This window comes from Limanda limanda, chromosome 3 (genome assembly GCF_963576545.1).
Source record: "Limanda limanda chromosome 3, fLimLim1.1, whole genome shotgun sequence".
In the NCBI taxonomy this organism is placed as follows: Eukaryota; Metazoa; Chordata; class Actinopteri; order Pleuronectiformes; family Pleuronectidae; genus Limanda; species Limanda limanda.
In genome coordinates this window covers 22764985-22788498 of record NC_083638.1, presented here as the reverse complement: position 1 = coordinate 22788498, position 23514 = coordinate 22764985, and the positions used below count along the sequence as shown (strand labels likewise).

General features: G+C 42.5%; 1 protein-coding gene across 2 annotated transcripts in view; it reads left to right on the top strand.

Annotated features, from left to right (window-relative positions):
- The first annotated feature begins 2381 nt into the window (after nt 1-2381).
- Nucleotides 2382-23514, top strand: part of cgnl1 (cingulin-like 1) — a 28017-nt gene continuing 6884 nt past the window's right edge. Inside the window, exons 1-13 of one of the 2 annotated variants that reach the window (XM_061068803.1) lie at nt 2382-2539; nt 2906-2994; nt 5120-6815; nt 6984-7078; nt 8758-8863; nt 9366-9467; nt 10703-10839; nt 12046-12184; nt 12587-12799; nt 20454-20660; nt 20782-20886; nt 20970-21122; nt 21704-21874. In XM_061068803.1, the coding sequence (XP_060924786.1) occupies nt 5172-6815; nt 6984-7078; nt 8758-8863; nt 9366-9467; nt 10703-10839; nt 12046-12184; nt 12587-12799; nt 20454-20660; nt 20782-20886; nt 20970-21122; nt 21704-21874 (3072 nt within the window). In that variant the 5' untranslated portion in view covers nt 2382-2539; nt 2906-2994; nt 5120-5171. The remainder of the gene's footprint in view (nt 2540-2905; nt 2995-5119; nt 6816-6983; nt 7079-8757; nt 8864-9365; nt 9468-10702; nt 10840-12045; nt 12185-12586; nt 12800-20453; nt 20661-20781; nt 20887-20969; nt 21123-21703; nt 21875-23514) is intronic. The other variant, XM_061068802.1, reaches the window with a different exon arrangement.

The following is a 23514-nucleotide window of genomic DNA, read 5'->3' as shown; positions in this document are numbered from 1 at the left end:
CTGAAATAGAATCTTCACATGACGGCAGTGCTGGATCTTGGATTTGGAGTCTGGGGCCACAAATGAGCCACAATTTACACAGAGGGGCCGATGATATGACCGACGTCCATGCACGAGTCCTGATTCAGTAAGATGCACGTTTAAGTCACTCCTTGTTCACTGTTTGCTCTACAGCTTTGAGCAAAGCCACAAATCATTGAATATATATCAAAATGTCCTTGCTCAAGAACAGTGGGTTCTTAAAATAGCTTAGGAAATAAAAATTATTAATACATTTTCATATTTATTGTCAGTCATGTTTGCAGGTGACTAGTTTTTAAAGAACATCAGGACAGGGGCACTTTAGGGGCCAATCCGATTTCAGATGGGGTCAAAGCCCCCTGGCCCTGCCCCTGGATCCGCCCCTGCATGATGGAGAACAAGTGTCTTAAAGAAAGTTATCTGCTGAGTTAGCCTCCCTTGGAAGAAGAGGAAACTTTTACACACAAAATTTGTTATTCTCCACCTGTTGAATTACTTTTGCCATGTATGAGCAGAGCTAGATGACTAACTTACTAACTAACTAACTGCTTGACTGACTGACTGACTCACTGACTGACTGACTGACTAAATGAAAAAACTTGGAAGACCATGAAGGAATGGGCCATGTGTTCACCACATTGTTTTCACTGGTGACTTTTGCCTCCCACTCAGGTTCAGCGACTGATTTTTTCCATTACGTTGTTTGTAAAAAAAATCACAACAATGGTTAAATAATAAATGCAGCAAACTCAGTATGAACACGTCAGCTCGGGTCCCTCTGACCTTTCTTGCTGTTTGACCAGAATAAGAGCGAGCAGCGTACTGGGCATGCCCAGAGGTCCCAGCTGTGGCACGTCTGCAGAATACAGAGCTCTCATTGTGTGCTGCTGTAACTCAGCACAGTGGCACAGAGCTCGGATTAAAGGCTGTGGTGCTGCATGGCCTCTCTGCGGACACAAATATAAACAGTGGACCGCGACAAAGGCTAGTGGCCAGCAGGGCCTTCATTTTGCTGCAGTTCAATATAGCAATATTGGAATGATCATTTCTTTACAGACTCAGTGTAAGAGGGTGAGCGTTACAGTGCTGCTTTTCAGGAACTGCAAAATCTTTAGAAAAGTTGTGTTAATCGAAGTATTCGTTGAGAAGTTCGAGGTACTTATGTGGAAAATTCTACTGAATGTAAACTATGATAGGGTTGGGAAATATTAAAACTGTGTGCCTGTAATGTTTGTAAAGGAAAACTGCCTTTTTGTTATTGTGTCTGTGATTTTTCATTCAGCTCTTTTTCATTGAAGTGAATTATTAGAAGCCTCTTTGGGACAGCTTTCAACATCAATAAAAAGAAAAAGAAATACCTCCTCCTGTTCTTTGTTGTTGCTGTACTGGACTCTCACCATTTACATGAGCACTCCAGGTCTATCTGTTGTGATGGTTTACTGTTATGGTGTGTGTCCGTGTGTATCCGTGTGTGTTTGTGTGTGTGTGTGTGTGTGTGTGTGTGTGTGTGTGTGTGTGTGTGTGTAGCAGCCCCACCCGCAGCACAGCTTCTCATTAACTGACCTCTCTCAGGTCACCTACTAACCACTAGATGACGCTCTCGCTTTTAAAGACATGCAGCTGCATTTATGCATTTATGCAGAATGCAAATAATTAATGTTACATCCTGCATGAGGCGAGCAAACTCATGTATAAAAGCCCCTGGGGAATTAAATAATTCATAAAAACATTAGTTTGCAAAAGAAATTAACATGAATTCAAGAGGTTAAAGTGTGCTACTTATTATTTCATTCTCCCAAATATTTTAATAATTCAAAATATTCCTGTTTTCCTATTTTTTTTAACAACCAAATAGCAAAAATAACCTGTTGGGCCTGCTTCTTCTTAACGCAAACTTTGCATTTTTTTCTCAGTCTGTCTGTAGTTTATTTAATATGTAGTGTATATAGTTCAAAGAACATAAAAAGGTAATAAACAGAGTGAGTATCAGATCTCAAATACAGCCTGTGTCCTGCAGCCTGTACAGACTCTGCTGGGCTGAACCGAGCCGTGCTAATTAGTATCTATTGATTTGTTATTTTAATACTTCTTTTGTCTCATGTTTACTTCTTTTAAGTGAAGTATTGATGTAACATCACTTTATGGCAGTTCATTAGAGCCATATACATGCTCCACACAGGAGTAGGTATATCTATATAAGTTAAGCTATATAAAAGTAATGTTTATTTTGTGAAGTGTCTCTGATCCAGGACCCGCTGACTGGTTTGGGGTTTGTTTGGGTGGGCGGGCGAGTTTGGTGCGCTTGATTCAGGAGGCGGGGCGGGCCGGAGGGTCGGACGTCCTTCTGAAACAGCCATTCTGAGAGTGTCCCAGAGAACAGGACAGCAGCGGATAAGTTGTACAACTGTGCTGAGGCCGCTGCGCACAAGTGTTCGTCTGCTCTTCTCTTGACTAAAACACTTTCAAACAAACCCTGTGAAATCTGAGGAGAAGAGAAGCGGAGGGACAAACGACGCCGGTGAGTAAACTAGCGAACAGTGCTGATTGTAGATGCTCCGTCTGTCGCGTAACTCACTGGAACTCCACAGGAACTCCACTGTGAACGTGTGACTGTGACACATGATGAGAGGTGAAGTGAGCAGACTGAGCTTCACACTGACTCCGGGCTTCTGTCCACCTGTTGCGCACAGATTCTCCACTTTGCTTCACCTGCTGCTGTTTTAGTGCACTTTTCCCCCGGTGCCATGTTTGTAGTTTTTTTGTTGTTGTATTCAACACATAAGCGGTGGTGGTTTGTTAACGCGTGCATTCTCGCTGCTGCTGCGCGTTCACGTCGGCTCCACATCAGTGAACTCTTGCGTAACTTCACACTATTTTCCCACAGAGTAAATCCTGCAGAGCGACTGACCTCCTGTCAGGTCCCACCTTCTCCCGCCCTGTCCTCAGCTGATCTGCCCCTGCTCCTGGAGTCATGTGAGCAGCTCCACACTCACTGTCAGGATGCAACCTCTGCTTTGTTCACTATCTGCCTCGACACCTTAACCTGTGCTGCAGCCCTGACCTTTCCGGAGGCAGTGAAGGCCACACGGCCTCTGGAGACAGTGGGGGGTAACTCACTGAGCGTTTCCTCCATTTGCAGTTCAACACCAAACCAAAACAATGGCAGGGAAATGGTTGCACCTTGTGCTGGAGTCCCTGTGAGTCATATGCACATGAAACTATGAGGATGGAAGAGTCTACTGTTCCACACGAAGCTTGAACCGGTCCCTGACAACACCCGTACACCCTTGTTTGTTTTGAGAACACCGCACACGTTGTCTTAGTTTTTACTTCAAGCTCTTTCACTTCAGTGTTTTTCCCTCAGCAGGAAGTTGCTTTGCACAACAGTGTCGGCCAAATGATTAAGTATAATTGAAGCGCCAGGACCAACCACAAGCAGGGGTTGGATCATGTTGTCCTAGGAGTTTCTGACATTTATACAATAATATGTTTTCGGCTCTATGGTGTTTCATACGAGGCAGTAAACCTGACCTGAGACAAAGATGGCCTCTGTCACTAAAGATAATCCACTTTAATGAAATAACATGGCCACCCCCCATGGGGAAACAACAGAGGTGCTATTTCATGCAGCAAATTCCAGATGTTAAAACAAATCTGTCTGTTTTGTTTCCGCCATCATGCACAGACTGAATCCCTTATGATACAGAGAACATGATCTGAGGATCTCAGTGGCTTTCTACCATGGTGGCAAATCCTGCAATGTTCTGTATTGATAAATGGCATAACTTATTAATAAATTCCAGAAAATCGATTTCGAAGTGTATACAATAGGGTTCAAAAGTCTGAGGTTACTTTCCTGTTCATGCAGATCACACATTGATGAAATATCGATACAATAACGAGAGGGATGTCTGTTGAATGCCTTATAAATCATTATTCTTCTAAACGTCAACAAATAATCTAGCAAAACATTCAGTAACACTTCAAGGCTATTCTGCTTGATTTGCACTTGGTATCTTTACCCACAATGCAACCAGAGGCAAAGAGTGTGACATGGTCTGTGTCAGCTGACAGATCTTCTTCACAGCCGTCCATAGGTTTGGGTTTACCTTTTTCCGTCTTTATGTCCTATATCCTGCTTTCACCTTTTGTTGTCAGGGTTATCAGTGTCCTTCCTCCTGGCCCATCTCAGTCCGTCTTTGTATTGTCACACCAGGTAGAATGGGACTTTATCAGTAAGGCAAACAGGAACCTGTGAGAAGCCCATTGTCTGCTGAAACACATGTTGGCTGCTGATGGCTTTGTCTTCAACCACTTCCCAGATATAAATTTGTCTCATGAACATTTAACAGCTCGGTTTGATATTAACAGTTTTATATTTATTACCAGGTGCGTTCTCACACTGCGACGGAAAATCGGCGGTCAACTCCAACAACCCTGACTACCCTATAAATTATTAAGATACAGAGTTGAGTCAAATAGGTTTTGTTGATCTTTTTCCCATGTGTATGGATACTACAAATTACAAGTGCAAGGATCAGCTGCACTGTGTATTCACACATACACATACTGCACATCCACTCTAAACCTCATGCTCTCCAACATTGACAGACCTCTCACATTTTTCCCAGGCCTGACTCAGTGCTTTCTTACTGTTGATACCTTTGTCTTAACCTGTTTAAGCCACATTCTCTGTCACGCACAGTAAACAGTCATTTTCTTGTACCATACCTGTTAGTCACTTACCTGTGAGGCCTTTCTAAACAGTGTTTGTCATTTAAACGAATGTGGCTCACGCTGAGACATATTTTTCTGCGATATTATGGGCTCTGATTTGTTTCAGGCAACACAGGGAGCTTATTGTCCCGTTTGGCCAGAGCAGATTAACTGAGAGGTTTGACAACAAAGATCTCCCCGGAGACAAATCAGGGCATTAAGAATGCAAAACAAAAAAAGAAAAAATGAAATTTGATGACATAATTAAATGCAGCAAGGGGTTTAATGTTTCATTATAGGCTGATTGTGGAGCCGTCAATCAATTGTTGATTTTACTTAATTAAGCAGTGTCTCATTTCTGACTGTCAATCTTTGCTTCCAGAGGTGGGCCACCTGATCCAGGGAGAGGGATTTGTTTTCCTCCTGTCTTCCTGATGGAGTCGTACAGAGTGACTGGCATTCCCGACAATGGAACGCAGCGGTCCCGCTCCTCCAGGCCCCAAAGTAATGGAGCTGGAAAATACGGTCTCAGCATCCGCGTCCAGGGTATAGATGGACACCCCTATGTAGTCCTCAACAACCAGGAAAAGGGTCCACAACCCTATATCGACCCGAACAGTAATGGTTATATTGACGCAGAGGGCTCTTTTATTGAGAACTACCAGGAGTATGATTTCAAAGGAGGCAAGGAAGCTGGATCAGACAGCCCTTTTATGGAGTACAGGTCTCAGAAGATGATGCATAATGCTGGTGATCAAAATGGTGTCTCAGATTCACAAGGAAAGAAATCCTCCGCCCTTCTGAACTTCCAGAAGCACCCTGAGCTCCTGCAGCCTTATGATCCAGATAGAAACTCCCTCAACATTGAAGGTTTCCACAGCCTGCCTTCAAGGCCTGTGGTTGAGACTGGGAATGAACCCCGCGGTCTCTCCTCTAAATCCATTGAACCTGCTCCGTCCAACACCAGGTCATCGAGCATGGATCGTAATAAAGCTCCTGCTTCGCAAGAGAAAAGACAACAACCATCCCAGAGTCTGAGTGAGAGAGCTCCTCCAAAGCCAAGAACACAGCCTCAGTCTGTGCCTCTGGCCCAGCCTCAGACCAAGCCACAATCACAAGCAGCTCAGCCACAGTCCAGATCTCGTGTACCCAACGTGGATCCACCTCAGTACAAGCCGGCCCCCAAAACTCAGCACCAGTCTGTGCTTCCAGCCCAGCCTCAGCCCTCCGCTGTGTCAAGTCCCACTAGTGATGGTGGGCAGAGCAAGACCTCATGCAGATCTCCCAGTTCCATGAGCAGCACCAACTCCAGCCTTGAGCGGGCCCGTCGTGAGCCTGATGTCCTTCCTCTGCGCAGGACGGACTCCAGTGGCCCAGTCCTCCAGTCCTCTTCCCGTTCCCGTCACTCCTCATCATCCTCCAGCTCTAAGGCTCTGGTGGATGAACAGATGGAGGCTCTGTATGCAGACAGCATCAACCGCCATGAGAACCGACGCTACATCCCCTTCCTCCCTGGATCAGGCAGAGACATCGACACAGGCTCCATCCCTGCCGTTGATGAACTCATTGAGAAGTTCGATGGCAAAGACGGCAGCCACCACCACAGGGGCAGGGCTGGGCGCCGGAACAGGATCAATCCAGATGACCGCAAACGCTCCCGCAGTGTTGATAGTGCCATTGGCCTGCGAGCTGGCTCAAGCTACATGGACGAGTTTAACCGCAGTCCAGGCACATCAGCGGAGCATGTCCTGAGGCCGTCGCAGCTCCGGCTGCAGAAAACGGCGGGCAGTCAGGACTCCTGGATCACGTCTGTCGATGGTAAAGTCGATTCCAGGGCTTCATCTCACGTCACCAGCACGCCCGGCTCACCACAGAGCACCACCTCTAAAGGTCTTGGCTACATCCAGGGCTACAAAAAGCCACAGACTTGCGCCTCTTCATTACCATTCAATAGTAAAGAGAGTGAGGACAGTGCCTCTTCAGCTAGAAAGATTTTGACGACATCAGCGTCAACGTCGCTATCCAAACCTTCTGCTGCCACTGCAGACAAGAAACCCAGTGCAGATGCAGATGTTCAGGTATGAGGCCATTGATTGCTGTCTTTCTTTTACCTCCTCAGATCCCCTAACCCTTAACCTCCTCAGTCAAACACATCATTGTATGTTAACTCCTTTCAATGAAGATGTGTGAGAGACGAATCCTCTTTTTGCTTTGTTAAGATCTCTTTCATTTCCTCTCATATCCAGGCGACACCTGATCTTCTGAAAGGTCAACAAGAGCTGTCACAACAAACACATGAAGAAACAGCCAAACAAATTCTGTTCAGTTACCTTAAGGACGGGTGAGTTATCTCGGCTTTTCTGATCCAGTGAACGTGCTTCTTAGGCTCTAAATTTACTCACACTTCAAAAAATGTGTTTTGAAAATGTTTTGGATCGTAGTTGAATCATGAACTGAGCATTTCGTTCCAACTGAAGCATTTAATCATCATGTTGCACCATACGCCCATGCGTCATGAAGGTAGAGTTGGTTGTGTGGGGGAGCACATATATGTGGTTTTTATCAGAGCTCAACTGTTTGTGATAAAAGTGAAGGAATGTGCTCCTCTGAATCCCCCCCCCCCCCCTCTCGCATCTAGGGCTGTGAGGGATCCAGCTGTCTGGAGTATGTTTTCTTACCCAATCCCACTTTCTCTCTCTGGTGTCTGTTTAGCTGCAGTGTGAGCATTCTGTTTTGTTTCTGTAATGAGACGCTAACTGTATGTAAAGCATTTAAAAAGGGTTAAAAGGTCAAAGAAGAGGCCATATACGAAGATCTGTGCATACTGTACACTCCTTTAATTTAAGAGATCAAGTCAAACAATTCTTTTTGGATAAGTAGGTCAAATTCAAATGCTATTTAAGTCATATTTTGCATTATCTGCACATGATTATAAAGTGAGAGACAGTTTGCAGGTTTCCACAGTTTTTGCCTTTGCTACAGGCTTGGGGTAAAGTATTAGAAAGAACAGGAAACTCCTTGGGTGTGTCTGGCCACAGGTCAGGAGTCACAGGACAAAGGAAAGGAAGCACAGATGGAAGTGCAGGGGCTGAAACAGACCTACATTCCCAAGGCCCAGAAGACAAACATTTCGCCACCAGGGGTTATAAAGATTTAATGGAAATCATCTGTATGAGGAGATGGGAGTTTTTGTGGGGGTTGGTTTGGCTTTTTGTGTCAGCCTTGCAATTTATTGAAATAATATGTCACTTCTGGCGTGGGAAAGGGCTGACATTCCAGTTGTGTTGAATCTGATTCTTCACTTACACCCAAGGATTAAATGTTTTTTTTCGAGAACATCATCTATTGTTTCAAACATCTGTTGATAAACTCAGAAATGCCTGCTGTTCACCAGCAAAGACAAAAAAACAACTTCAGGGAAATTTATGTGTAGGGAATTTTAAAGTCTAGAACAACTGTTATTGGTTATTTTTTTTAAGAATAAGAAAAGCTATTTTTCCATTTGAGAGAATAGGCCTGAAGTAATGTATGGGTGTGGCCAGTTTGAGACCAAGTGCTGTGAATCCAGGCTTCTTTAGAAAACTCCAAAAAGTTTGTTAATAATAAAGTGTTTGTGTTATGAACCAAACTTCTTCTTGCCTGTCAGAGTTTATTTAATATCAGGAGCAAGCAATAACATTATGTCTAATTTGAAATTACTTTTAATTGTTATGTTTCTTAAGGACAGTTGCTCCATCATTATTGTCTGGTCCCGACTAGTTTGCCAGGTGATGGAATGTGACTCTTCAACAATTGTTAACAGCGTGTACATTTGATTGTTCCAATCTCGTGCCTCCTACTTTATTAGACGGGTGTCATGAGGTTGTTTGTGCTGTGAGGTTACACTTCAAAGCAGCTCCAGCCTTCATGACCCAACAGTCTGGGATTTATTCTTGACCCCCAAACACGGAGAGAAGGCTGCTTTCAACCTAAAGTAAACAGTGTGCATTAATGTGCGTGTGTGTGTGTGTGTGTCTGCAGAAGCAGCGATAACGATGAAACGACAAAGAGAAAGGTCAACCTGGTCTTTGAGAAGATACAGACGTTGAAGTCTCGGGCCACTACGACTGCACAAGGCGACAACAAAGTGAGAAATTGTCAACTACATATCAAAGGGGATCTTTGCATATTTTTATATTCAAGTCATAGATTTGGGGTTGTTAAATTACACCTTCATGATTTTACAGTAACTGGGTGAGAGATATTTTGGTCTCACAAATTAACATTTACGACTGGTTGAATGTTTTAATATTGAACAGCTAGATAAATGCAACAAGTATATTAGAAATTTCAAAGTAAACATTGAATGGTATCCTAACATCCGGGTTTGCTTCAAAGCACTGAAGACATTTGTTGTTTCAGATCCATTTTATGAGAACCTGTAAAACTGTGCATATTATCTCAGCCTCCAAGCCTTTGGCAGTGGGACAGTTTACTCTGAATATCAGAATATCACAGTACTGTTCAGCTATTAAATAGTTACCTTTTACTTATATCGCTTAGTGCCAGAGTCGAAATAATCTGTATTTTTATTCCTAATCGACAAAGAAGAAATAACCAGTTCTTAAATCTCTGTGATCTTCTCTCAGTCGCTGGACGTCTCGGCACAGACCAAAGCTCTGCAGGAACTAAACGCTGAACTGGAGAAAGAAATGGTCCAAGTCAAGAGACAACTTGAGGATCAAACAACGGTAACAGCCGTCTGACTCTGCCTCCTAACTCCAGCTTGTTTATGTTGGCATGTCAGTTTATTACTGAACTTGTTGTTTGAGCAGCATATCCTCTAATCTTGGTTGGAAAAGAGGTTTAAGGGATTACTGTGCAACTTGTTGAATTTAGAGAGACATTTTGGGACTATTGGTTGGAGTTATGATTGGCTAAGCTTAGCACAAAGGCACATTTTCATCAACTTAAAAAGAAAGGGAATGGGCAGTGGTTTTATTTGTTTTTGATTTCCATACTAAGTGCTAGGATAAAGGCAGAGTAAAACATCCAGTAATAATAAGTCCTCAGGTTATGCTACTTATTGATCTAGAATAAATGATGCCAAGCCAGTGCAGAACTCACTCAAGCCCTGGAGCTGACGGGAATGTAGAATCTACTGTTCACTCTGGCTTTTCTTATTTTCACTTTTCCTCTTCATTGCCTTATTTTCCCTTCCTGTTTTGGTTGTGCCATAGCAGATGTACTTTCTTTGTGCTGTAAATCAAACCTTTATTTTCCCCAGAGATGTTGTACCCAGTGCCAGACGGATTTCCAAACCAAAGCTAGGCTTACAGTACTGGCCAATCTAAATGCCAGTGGTGTCTTTTGTCTCTAACAATGATATTGTGCAATCCACATTCGTTGCAATGATTATATGAACAAAAAATGTCATCGCAACTTCAAATACAGTAAACAGAAATTTCAAAACACTGTTGTTTGTGCTGCATCAAAAGTTAAGTTAAAGGGTCTGGAATACATTTTATTCTTGGATGAAACCATTTTCAATTGTCAATTATTATAACATGCACATTTTAGAAACTGCACTTTCATAGAGATGGAAGCTTCATTTAATCATGCAATTACTTGTGCTGATATTATCTGGATTCTTTTTACATTTGCTCATCACTCTATTGGTCTTTACGATTTTCTGTTTTATTTAACTATCGGCTTTAGACTTGGCTTTCACTGATCATCTAACTTTTGTTACTGTGTACCTTCTTTTAATCACTTTACCTGGTGTCATTGATTTTATATATTTGTCTAAGTCTATATCCCCAACCGTTCACTTTTGGGTAATAATAAAGTTAATTTTATTCTTTCCTGTCATTTGCAATATTTAAAACCCATTTTGCTATGTAAAATGTATTTTATCTTCATTGAGGTGGTCTGATCAATTCAGTCCAAATGGCAAAAAGTAATTTATTTAATATTTCACCATCAGAGGAGTCAGGGGGACAGGAGGACAGCAGCACGGTTGAAGGATCTGCAACAGGAACTGGAGTGGAGCTTAGAGGAGTGCAAGCGTCTGAAGGCAAAACTGACCAAAGCTGAGACTGAGCTGCAGAACACAGTCGAAGAGTAAGTGAAAACGACACTGAAGGGTGGCCGGGCAGTAATGAGCAGCACAGATGCATCCTTACATTAGCTATATTTGGCATTTCCAGAATGTTTTGCTGACTTTTTTATTTATCAGTAAAGTAATCTAGCTTGAAGAAGTTGGTGGATTGGAGGCAAAACATCTGAGTTCAGCTCGCTGTATTGGCATCTCTATCTTGGTTGTTTTGTTTGTATGCAGCACATCTGGTGATGTTTGGGTTGGGAAACTGGGGAGGGATCGTGCTCTTGTTGCTTTACTTTTGATTCCAACTGATTTGTAGAGGATCGTGCACAGAAGGAATAACATGAATCCCTTGTACTTTCCACTCTCCTGTGAAACTCCTTGTTTGGAGGTGAAATGAAGAACCCGCTGCTACTGTTAACATCAACAAGTCATATAATAATAAATATTAATAATAATAAGCTTAGGGTGTTATTCATTAGCTGCTGATGTAGACCGTATTTTCCACGTGTTATCTCAGTGATCAGTGTAGGACGTCTGTTGATGAAGTGGTTACCGTATCTCCTCCTTCGCTTTTTATATACAGGCCTTTGCGTCTTCTCTGGCTTATTAGGTTTATCTTTGACCCTTGATATGAGTTAGCTGATTCATTCACTTGTCAGCTCTAACACGCAGCTCAGTTTCCACCCCCTTTATGTATATCATACACCTGTTGTTCTGTTAGTGTTGATTTCTTGAATCCAGGATCCAAGGCTTGAGGAAACATTCAACTAAATTTTCTCACTATTATTTAGAGCACTTTAGTATTTTATTGGACACTAGATATTGAAAAGGCAGAAGGAGGACTCAGGGCTAGGACCAGATTTATATTTAACAAGGGACATTTATAATGCATGAGCTGTAGCCATTCAGCTGCTGGTCGCTCCCCTCTATAGATCTTCCTCTTCAGTCAACATTACCGTGTGGTGAGTTGTTTGAGGTGCTGCACATCACTTATCACCTTCCCCCTCGGTGTTGTCGTGCAAAGGCATTTTACACATTATTGGTTTGCCTTGGGTCAGGTGTTCATGTTAACCTCGGCAGTATGTATGCCTCCCATTCAGACCCAGTGCAGGTGTTCCCATCTGTATGTGCGAATTAAGGTGCAGGTGTGTGGGTGTGTACGTGCAGATGTTAAGTATGAAGGGTTCCTGCACTGTGATGTGACGTTTTCTGTGGTGTGCCAGACTGTTCCAGGTGAAGATGGAGAGGGAGCAGTACCAGACAGAGATCAGAGACCTGCAGGACCAGCTGTCGGAGATGCATGACGAGCTCGACTCGGCCAAGAAGTCAGCAGACGATGGAGAGAAAGACATCATGATGGCGGTAATGCTCAGTGTTCATTGTTCTGTCACATTGAAGTAACACAAAGCATCATGTTTGCATGTCAGTTAAGTGCTTTTAAAAAATAGGTTTGCAGAACACCTTTGTGAAAAACCCAAACAATTCTATGGTGAAGGCTGTTTCGAAACGATTTCTTTCTGGAGACACTACAGAATAAACCATCTTAATGAAGAAACAAGGAAGGGACTACAATATTGAAACATATCTAAGTAATGATTAAACTGATATTGATTATTTCCAAATATTTATATTCTCTCTTGTCTTAAATTGTAATACTGCATTTTTTATCTTTAATAACAGTCATACTTGGCTGATCAACTCTGGTCTTGATTCTGCATATTCAGCCGTAATGAAAAGTCCCCAAACCGCCCTTGTTTTCAACAGGACATGATGCAGCTGAAGGTGGACGTGCAGGAAGTTCTCCTGGCCAAGGAGGAGCAGGAGGAAGTGCTGAGGAGGCGAGAGAGGGAGCTGACAGCGCTGAAAGGAGCCCTAAAGGAGGAAGTTGCTGCTCATGATCAGGAGATAGACAAGATGAGGGACCAGTATGAGAAGGAAATGAGCAGGCTGCAATCGTCTTTGGAGGAGGCCAAGCAGGTAATCAGCCTCCCCTATGTTTCCCCTCCCTCCCCTTGTCTCTCTACCTCCCCTCTTCCTCATTTCATTCGCTCTCCGGCCCTCCCCCATTCCCGGAACACACCCTGTCACAGAGGAGTGTTGAGATAAGCATCTCATCATGGGGAGCTATAGCTGTTTGTGTTTGCATATCTGTCATGCACGTTGTGCTGTAGGTGCATCAGAGAGTTGGGCGTTACTTTGAAGTGATGTTATTTTACACCTTTGCATTTGTTTCACGGCTTTTAATGTTCAGACAAGATGCAGTGTATCCAGAAAAAGCTCGGCCCTTTACACCAGAACCACTGTTCTTCTGTGCAATGGATTCTCACAAAGATAAGGACAGGGAGCCAAAAGATCAGTGTGAAAGAAAGTCCAAAGTATTATAAAACCAGCAATTAATAATATTATCATTCAATAACATAATGTCCCAGACCTGTAATTGGGTAATTAACTTGTCGTACGTATCATCAGTGAGCCCATGATCTGGTTTAGCTGGTTTGCTCAAAGACTGATGACAAATAACATCGATGATAAAATAGCACACAAAGTTTTCTAAACACTGATTGGATATAATCTACTGCTTTAGAGTGTAAGACATTTGTCAAATGACAGTGGAAATTGAACTCTATTCGAGTTCACACACTTAAGCTGCATAAACATAACAAACAGTGAAATGTAGCTAGTCATCATTTTTCTTTCAAACCGGTCAAGTGTGGACGTGTTTGCCTCTCTCAGCTTGTTGCTCTATGGGGGAACATTGTACATGAAGTTCGATAATACCATTTAGAGACATTTATCTGTACTTCCTGACAAGGTCACTGTCGCAGCTCAATGAAAGGCCCTGGCAGACTTGGAAACACCCAGTTCTGTTTTCACATTGACAAAAAATACATCCCTGAAGCCTGAAAAGCTGCACATGAAAATTGAGATATTAGGAGAACAGTGCCAGTGATGAACTAGCCATTGATTTAAAGTAAATGAATAGAAATATTATTTTTAGAAGGAGCAGTGAGGCTCTGTGAGCTAATGTTTTGGAAACTGTGGGAGGTTAGTTAAGATAAGTCGAGCAGCGGTGCATGGCAGGACACGGCACACTGAAAGGACCGAGAACACATTGTTTTGTCGGTCAGTGTGTGACTCACGTGTGTCCTGTTTGTCCCAAAGAGTGGAAGTCGTCCTTGTTCTCGGCTTCCTGTCGGCTCATTGGGGGTCCACATGCAGCAGGTCTCTGCAGCAAGAGTCTATAAGAACATTTCCTTTTGTTAAACAGATGAACTGCTCCCCCGAGGGAGTACGTCATCAGGGGTTTACCCTCCGTGGTTTGTAAACACTTGGGGAGATGAAGTCATTGTTTGTTTCTCTTTTAAGATATAAAAGACTTCTCAAGCACTGGAGCCTTTTCTTCTATGTCCTTGAGTTGATGTTCTGTCCTCGGGTAGGACTTTGTTAGACTTTTTTAGATTAAAAGACTGAGCATATCAGTTATTATGAAAAACATCAACTCAAAGTAATCTCTTCAGACACCGTTTGTGCTTTATGTATTTATATATTCTGATTGTGATGGGACAGTGTGCAAACTGATGATAAGATCTTATAAATCTGCATTTAAAAGACACACATGTTATCTAATTTTGAAGGAAATAAGCATGATTTTGAAAGCATGTAAGTAACAAACACCATGTAATTCAAGATATTATGCATTACCGTTCTCTGTCTAATGAAAATACACTGTGTGATAGACACAGATACCAAAACAAATCATGCAGAGTAATGAGATGCGTAGCGCCATGGAACTTAAATCTTTTTTGAAGTCCAACATTGGCAGGCTGAGCTACAGGTTCTGAGAAGGTCTCACGTACGTTTCCACTTTGTGTCAGGGTGACAAATTAGAGCCAGAGTGAACTGTACATCTTTTCATTCTTTTTGCCCCATCTCCAACCCAAGTGTTGCCTCTGGTCTTTGTGTGGCCCGGACATTTTGCGCTGACCAGAGCAGCCCATGCGGAGAAGAATGCTGGAAACTGGAGCACTCAATTGCTCTGTATACTAGTTAATTGCAGTGGCAAGCCATCACTAATCTAATGAGCTGCCATTTTTGAGTTGCGTCGTGTCCCCTCTTCTTTTTGTGCCCTGAAAGAGCGGGGGTAATTGTGGACCTCAGTCGACGATGAATGATGAGTTTGTTTCGCACAATAATAGCAGTGGGGGTGGCTGAATAAGTGGGTCAGTATGTTGTAGAATAGGGGATGCGTGGCCAACCCAGTTGAAAGGAGTAGGGGGGCCTGTTTTGTGTCTTAAATTGAAAGCTGCATTGTGTTTTTCATTCAACTGAAATGAGTGGAATTTTATTAAGATAAAAAAATCTCTAGTCATTCCTTGTAACGAAGATATTACTTTGTTTATTTGAACAACTATTACTAACCGAGACCTCAGCACTTTTGGAAGTAGATTTCATCTTTTGTTCACTGTCAGCATGTGCTACTATGCAAAAAATGTGGAAAGATGAGGTGTGGGGAGTTGTGAGAGGGGTTGTGAGAGGGGTTTGTTTCAGGAATGTCGGGGTCAAAGTGGAGAATGTGCTCCCTGGAGACCTCCTTCTCCCCTCCGCTCCAGCTCTGTTACACTGTACCCGCTCTGACCTGCGGGAGAGACTCCAATCTTTTTCGTTTTTTTGCCTCTTCATGGTGCTGCAGTTGCATCTCCATCTCTGCAGCGTTCCAGATCCTCAGTGTTTGAGGCTTTAATTGGTCTCGGCCGTGCGCTCCCTAACCCGACTGTAAAGACAGAGCTTTGTGCTTATCTCCCTGTTTCCAGCTCTGGTTGTGTTTCACCTGCAGCCTCAGTGTGCAACACGGCCACATTGTTATCAAGCTCTCATCTGTAACCTCAATCCCAAACGCTGTATTTTTTCATTAGCTAACTCCACAGTATCCACACGAGACTCTGCAGCGATCTCCCCCTCGCCAGCTCATTTTCTGGCCCGTGCCGTTCTCATCCATATCTCAGCCTGCCTCTCAACTAATCTCTGCCGGTGTGTGAACTGAAGTCTCACTGTCTGATCATCAAACTTACAGTACGTAGCCGGAGAAGGGTTCCCCCTCGGGCTTGTTTTGAAAGTAAGGACTCCTGCGTGAGTCTGTGTGTTTGATGATAGCGCTCTATTTCCCAGCGTAGCTTTGGGAGCTGATTTAGCAGGTGGCTAGAAAAGCGAGGATGGAAACGCAGGGCAGCGAGCGTGGAAGGAAATGATGGAGAGCGTTTCTGGATCTTGACAGAGACGGCAAGGAAACAGTTATTTATCCTTGCAGAAATACTGCTTCTTCAAATGGCTTTAATGATAACTTTAGAGACTGATGACATCAAACACGAAAAAACATGAAGTGAATACGCAGGAATTCCGAAAGTGGCTGCATCAGATCGGGGTCAGGTGTGTGTGAAAACAGGCAGCGGCCTAGATTTTTCTGTTTGTTTCTCCTTTATTTTGCTGCCTCTGAGAGCTGAAGTGGTGGAAGCCTACTCTGCCAAAAAATCTGTCAGGTTGAGATGAAAAAGAACATCTGAGGCTTCTAAGGTTGTCAGGCTGTAGTTGTTTTATTTTCACATCGTTCACATTGTTCTTATTTGTTGTTTTACAATGTTCTGTCTGATCAAGATGAAATGAATCTGAATGTTTTTTTGTAAATTATTTACTTACTTAATTGTAAATGTGTACAGCGTGGGTTAAGATCTCTGTTTGTGCTGTGAGTCTTCAAGCTGTTGTGTGGGATGTGGATCTTGGGCGTTCCTTCTCGCCCAGGTTTATACAAACCTTGTCTTCTTTGGCCTTTGGCCTGGAAAACTTGAACATGGATTTTTCTGTCCTCTTTGTTTTTCTGCTCACACTTTGCTTGAGTTAGATTTAGTTGGTTCTGTGAGGCACATTCCATGATTCAGTTTTATGTTGTAACAATTAAAGATTTTGCTGAATATTTTACAAAAAACTCTGTAGATCATATTATTGTAAAATGCTTAATATCTAGAAAACCTAAAGTCGTAAATATATCATTTATTGGATGTTGGTAGTGACTGATCATGATGATTGCAGCCATAGTTGAGATGCATGTGGGGTCAACAGCTAAATTTGTCAAATTTGGTTCTCACTGAAGGATTTAGGATTTTTCACACAAAAACGTTCTTAAATGTGATTTGTATGATTCAAACTTCAAAGTATCTCAGTACAGTTTTATAATCACAGATCTGACTTTGTGATTTCCTGTTATACACCCTGGAGAACATGCAGCTTGGATTTGCACCGAGTTTTAAAAGCAGGTTTTTGTTTCCATTCTTCTGAGGACAAGACAAGATTTGATTCCTTTCACCAAAGAGATGCCAAAGCTTCTCAGCCGTCACCTTTTCATTTCTACCTCAGTCTTTCCTTTCAGACCATGACAGGCCCTCTGTTCCAGTTAACCTCAGGTCCAGGTACAGTTTTGAAGCTGTTGTATGTGTAACTCATACTTTGTGCTGGCAACCAAAATCAAGGCATCTAAACTGCCAACGTAGGTTTTTCTACAATTTGATGCTGGAAGTTACCAGTACTATGAACAGCCATGGTCAGTTTTATTTCACTAAGTAATGTTTGGTTATAGATAAACCATTTCCAAAGCCACAAGCATTTTTTTTCTAAGTAGTCAATAACCGACTGTCTAATGACATAAAATACACAATTACAACTCTCAACTTGATGTTTGTGAATCCAGTTTACCTGATATAGGGATTATTCCTATATATACATTGAATTTATTTGAAGACAAACGGCTCTGCTTGAATCTGATTTGATGGATATAACTGCAAGCCAAGATTTCACCAGAGCACACGACCACGGGACATGCGCTTCACTTTCATGCCTCGCTTCAAAGACGGCCCAAAGTTAGTTAATGTGCAACTTTAGACAAACAGTGTGAACACACAGAAAAGACCCAAGTCAAACTTTGAGTTAAGGCAAAGGAAACAGAAATATAAAAGTGGTGTGATATAATCACATATTCTTCAGTGGTGGTGTACTTGTAGAGTGACGTCTGCTTGTGTTGTCAGTCTCTTTGTTAGATCACTGTGTCTAAAGAACTGATGACGAATTCTAATAAATAGACAAATGAACAAACTTTTGTCTAATAGCTGATGAAGTGATTTGTTTTGTTAGTTCTAATCAATAGGTGATTTTTTGGTCAACTTTAACAAGGACTTAACTCTTAAAAGGAATTTTCACTTTTTTTCTAGTTAATAATCAATTTGTGAAGATTTACATGACACTGAAAAACTAGTGTATACAAACTTAGTTAGCTAATGTCATGTGTGTTATTAATTGTCTTCATGCACAAGATTGTTAATTACGTGTAAAAGAGGCTGAAGTCACTGGATTCTTCGCACATTTTTTTAAACGCAGCAGTGTCTCCCTCTCTGTGTTTTTATCTCGTATGACCCAGTGTGGGAAGTGGGACAAGCAGAGAAATGTGAAGGCTGAACTTTATGTGTATGCTTCTAAAATGGAGCACTGGCACAATGCAGACACACACTATAAAAGCTTTATTATTGTAGTGAAAGCTGCGTTTAGTCCCACATCCCACCCAACCCCCTTTTCCAATCCAACCACGTATAATCAAACCATACGATGACATCTTACACTTTTGTCTGTTTGTTTATCCTTCGGCATGGTTTTCACAAGAGTACTGAAGCAATTTGCACCAAACATGGAGGGAAGAGGCCTTAACCAGGGAACATTTTTTGGTGCAGTACCTTTAACAGATTTAGCAATCAACAGAAGTTCAAAACAAAATCAGGAATCTGCTGTAACACAAAATAACACACAAGTCGTTCTGTGACCAAACTAGATATGCCTCAATTCAGAAAACTGCAAAAGTGGGTTTCATTTGCAAACTGTTAACACTGTTTGCTTTTTGGCTCTTGGTTGGTCAAATATAAAATATATCCATACTCCAGTCTCGGTGTGCAGACCTGCTGCTGCACTTGCCGCTATTACCATTCCATGTTTTGTTCTTATTGTCTTAAACACTTCCTCATTCTCTCTGACTACTAATCAGCTTTATTATGCTGCCCTTGTTAATGACATCCCCAGTACCTATGACGTCTGTGGTATCTTTCCTCTGTAACTATGGCACATTATTGTAGAAGAACAAGTACGTCAAACTTGGCACCGACACTCTAGTCCAGACGTCATCAACATTAGTTGTTTTGGTAACAACGTAGACGTCATGTCTACGTAACTAACATCACTTTGCATTTGACAATTTTGTTGTGTGTTGCGTTGAATTTAGACTTGAGCATTTAGACATACACGCGCACACACACACCGGTCCAAATTAAATGTCAAATTATCTCCAAATGTGGTTTGGATCTGACTTGCAACAATATGTTTCATGTGTTGTTGTTTTACTTTCTAGACTTTGTAAAATCAATCTGGAGATAACCTGGATAGGCCAAAGTCTGGTTTTGAGCTGCTACTGTGAACAAGTGTAAATCACCCAGAGAGACAGAGATGAGGCAGCTCGGTGGTGACAGGGAAAACAGGTCTGACTGGCCTGTCAGCACTGAAACAGGGAGGCACCGGTTACCCTTCTTCACAGGAGGTGTAGAGATGCAGTGTTGTTTTTAGCCAATCTGACTAAGAAAGACAGGTTCACTGTCAATCAGTGTGTGTGTGTGTGGGCGAATCAATGCGCAGCACGCCGGATGTGTTTCGACTGATTGGATCACAAACGAGTCACTATGTCTTGTTTGAATGCACCAGAGGACAACATTGCACTTTATTTCAAATAAACTTTGAGCGTTTAAGTTTTTCAGCTTTTTCAGTTGTGTTGCATTGTAAAGCTGGGACTCCAACAGAGACTTACAATGACAAAGATGTCTTCTCTGCTCCTCTGCTTGACAGCAGCTTCCTCTCCCCTGTCCAAAACATGAAATTGCCAAACCATTTTCCTCACATTCCACCTCTATGCTCAAAACAAACTTTTGCAAGATGGTTGTCAACTAAGGTCGCCGTTCACAGGACGGATGTAAATTCCGCCGAAACCTGTTATCTGTCGTGAAGACTGAGTCACCTGGTTGTTGTCAGGTTTCTTTTCCTGTGTCGCCTTCCCTCGCAGACTTGTACTTCCGTCTCTCCAACCTCAATTTCAGACAAAGCCGACACTTCATTCATAAATATGGGCACAGGGAGATCTCAGAGCACTCTGCATTAACTCTGTCACTGCCAAACATGCAGACTAACACTGTAAAACCTTTGGAATTGCTCACAAAATATGTCAAAAAAAATGATCTTCGATGCAGAAAAGCACAATAGTGACACAGGAGATGAGCAGGTCGGCCTTGCTTGTCTGTTGACTTAGCCAAGCTCCGATTTAGTTCAGTTCAGCCATCACTTGGTAAATTAGGAAGTGTTGGAGAATTACAGAGGGAGGTTGTTATTCTGTGTCTCCACAGAATGGCGGCTCAGTGTGAAAACTACAAACAGCTTTTTGTTGCCTGAGACATTTGAGGGAGTCTCAAATGTTCCATCATGCATCGTTCCACTTTATGTCTAGTGTCACAGACTCCTGCTTCCTTTGTACTGAAGCCTTGTGCCTCGCTCTGATCTGCAGAGCAGCGCAGCAGTGGTCCGTGAGAAGGCTGAAGTGGAGGCAGCCAAGGGTGCAGTGGAGGGCCAGGCAGGACGGCTGACCCAGGAGTCCGAGCGGCTGCGCAGGCGAGCACAGGAGCTGGAAAACGAGGTGGCCAAACTCAACCGCATCATCGATGAATCCAAGCTACATGAGAGCAGGCTGGGAGACCGAGCCAGCAGGCTGGAGGTGAGGGGTCAAGATGAATGGAGAGGGAGTCAGTAACTCAGGACGGCTGGTTCAGTTGAACACTGTCACATGTTATTTTGAATGAAAGTTTTAATTAAATCTAAACATGTCCACTTAACAGAGAGAGAAAAAGCAATTTGAAGAGTCACTGGCAGAAATTAAGGAGCAAGAAGAGGAGATGTCGCGTGCCAACCGAGCTCTGACCCTGCGGCTGGAGGATGTGCAGGTGAGATGAGCAGCACGAAACCACACTGCATACAGAGGAATGTGTGGTTACTTTCACCCCTTCAATACTGTGTTCTGTTGCAGAGGAACCTGACAAAACTGAGCGGTGAACACAAGGAGTTGGAGGAGCGGTTACAAGAGGAGAAGCTTCAGAAGGAGCAGTTCAAGAACATGAAGAACAACATAGAGGATGAGAGGAGGCTGCTGGACCGAACAGTGGACAAACTTCAGAAGGAGGTGAGTGCTCTTCAACCTGTAACCACCAGTAACCACCTGTCACCTCATGAGTGGCCGTCTTGACTTGGTGAGTTATATAACAAATACTTCTAACCCGACAGAGGACATGGTGTCACTCAGGAAGACCAACGACAAACCAATGATACTGTTTGACCTCATAGGTTCTGCATTGGGGTTGACATAGACCGTTTTTCGTTTATAACCATTCAATTATGAAACTTTTATTATAAGACCAGGATGTGCTAAAGGTGGCAGCACGGTGGTAGAGTGATAAGCACTGTTTCACCACAGCAAGGTTTGAATCTCAGTTTGGCTGGGGTCTCTCTGTGTGGAGTTGGCCTGTTCTCCCTGGGACTGTGTGAGTTTCCTCCAGGTACTCCGGCTTCCTCCCACAGTCAAGACATGCACACTGGGGTTAGGTTGATTGGAAACTTTCCATCGAATTCAATTCAATGTGGTATTGAGTTTTGCTATGAAAATCCTAAATTTACTCTTGAGCCACTTCAGTGTCATTACAGCTCTCTTCCTCTCTCACAATTCTCTCTTAATGTCTCTCTCTCTCTCTCTTTGTCTGCCTGTAGATGAATGATATTGTGGATGCGTCCCAGTCGTCCACTCGGGAGCTGCAGGAGCAGATTGATATTTATAAAGAGAAGAACCGCCGGGAGCTGACAGAGCTGCAGAAGCTGCTGAAGGAGCGAGGGCAGGAGCTGGACAAGTACCTGTTGGTGACCAAATCCCTGCAGGAAGAGGTAACAGTGGGTTACACCCGCCTCCTCTAACGTTGTGGGCACTCGCAGCAGAAACACACATTTGAATGCTGACACTGCTGTCTTGGTGAGAGTGGTCAAATCAAGGCCATCATTAGTCAGGCCAACTGAGCCCTCCCATGCAGAACAGCAGATGACGAGCCTTTGTTCCTACTCAACCAGTTTATCTCCTCCCACGCACATCATCCCCTGCTTTCAGAGAGCGCTGTCATCACTTTGGTATTTTCTGCTCCCCGCCGTCCTCTCCAACCCAAAACATGGTATTAAAATGAAGTCGGTGAGCTGAGTCAGGGCTCAGAAAAATCTGTGGTCTTTATTGAAATGAATGTTTATGTTTTGTGGTAGAATTCAAATGGGAATGTGCCGAATCCCTTTGTGAGGACGTCACGTCATAATTGTGAAACCTCTCTGCCTGAGACAATTTATTCTTGTCTGCACTTTGGAATGTGAAGAATGTTTTGGTTGAAAAGGGGACTTGATAAATGTTGATAATATAGGTCAGAAAGGGGGTGGCTCAGATTACTCTTAATCATTTATCAGCATTTATTTAAGGCATTAAAATTTTAAACTTTATTAAGGATGACCACACAGGCACAGTTTTGTGGTTATCCTAAATAAAGTCTCAAAAACCATAGTTTTTATTTGATTAAATTTCATTACAAAGTGCTAATGTCTAATATCGACGAGAAAGAACTTCAACACAAGGAGACAATACTATATAAGCAGGCTGCCAAAACATTTCTCTTAAAAAATGTTTTTACGGACGAAGGAAGTTGCTTTGAAATAATTCAAACATAGTATAGACCTGTAAGCCTGTATTTGAAACCTAGTATATAACATTTTAATGTTTAAGAGACTTATTTAAAACATTAAAATTCAGATTATTAAATATTAGACCCAGCAGAAACCCTGAAGATTTGACATGAACATTTTAAGATATAATTGATTATGACTTGGTGGCTGTTTTTAGATATTTCTGTTTTCCAGTGGTGAAGAGCAAATTTGGATATGTTTTTAATGAATTTAAATATCCTGTTTTAGACAGGAAGAGAAAAGACTTGTGTTCTAGTCGCCTGTTCACAAGGCAGCAATGTGACATTAAATAAAGATAATTTGACTGTAAATGTAATGTAGGTCGATGTTTACAATGAAGATTTCACAACATTTTAAAAAGAAATTGTCTAGTCTTTTGTGAGATTTAAAAAAAGCATCAATCAGGCCTTTAAGGATGCACACAATGCCCCTGCCCTCTACACTGGAAAACACAAAGGTCTGTTTATAATGAGAGCTTCTCTGGGCACATTTTTAACAAAGGATTTTTTTCTAAATTCTGTCTTGATTTTAACACTTTTCCTCACATTTCCTTCTACGGGAGGAACTAACTTCTGGAACCTGTTGTCATCAGCTGCTAAATCCATCACGCTGCCACTTTATTTCACAGTTATTACAGCTGGACATGTCATGTGGTAGTAAATAAAGTGTATATGTCAGGATGAGGTCAGTTTCCTCCAGGTTCTTCCTTTTTCATCTCTATGTCCAAGCTAATGTATCTTGGTGCAGTTGCTGCTCAGGAAGAGGAGGATGTCATTGTTGTGATATCATTGTTGTGAAAGCTGTGCTGG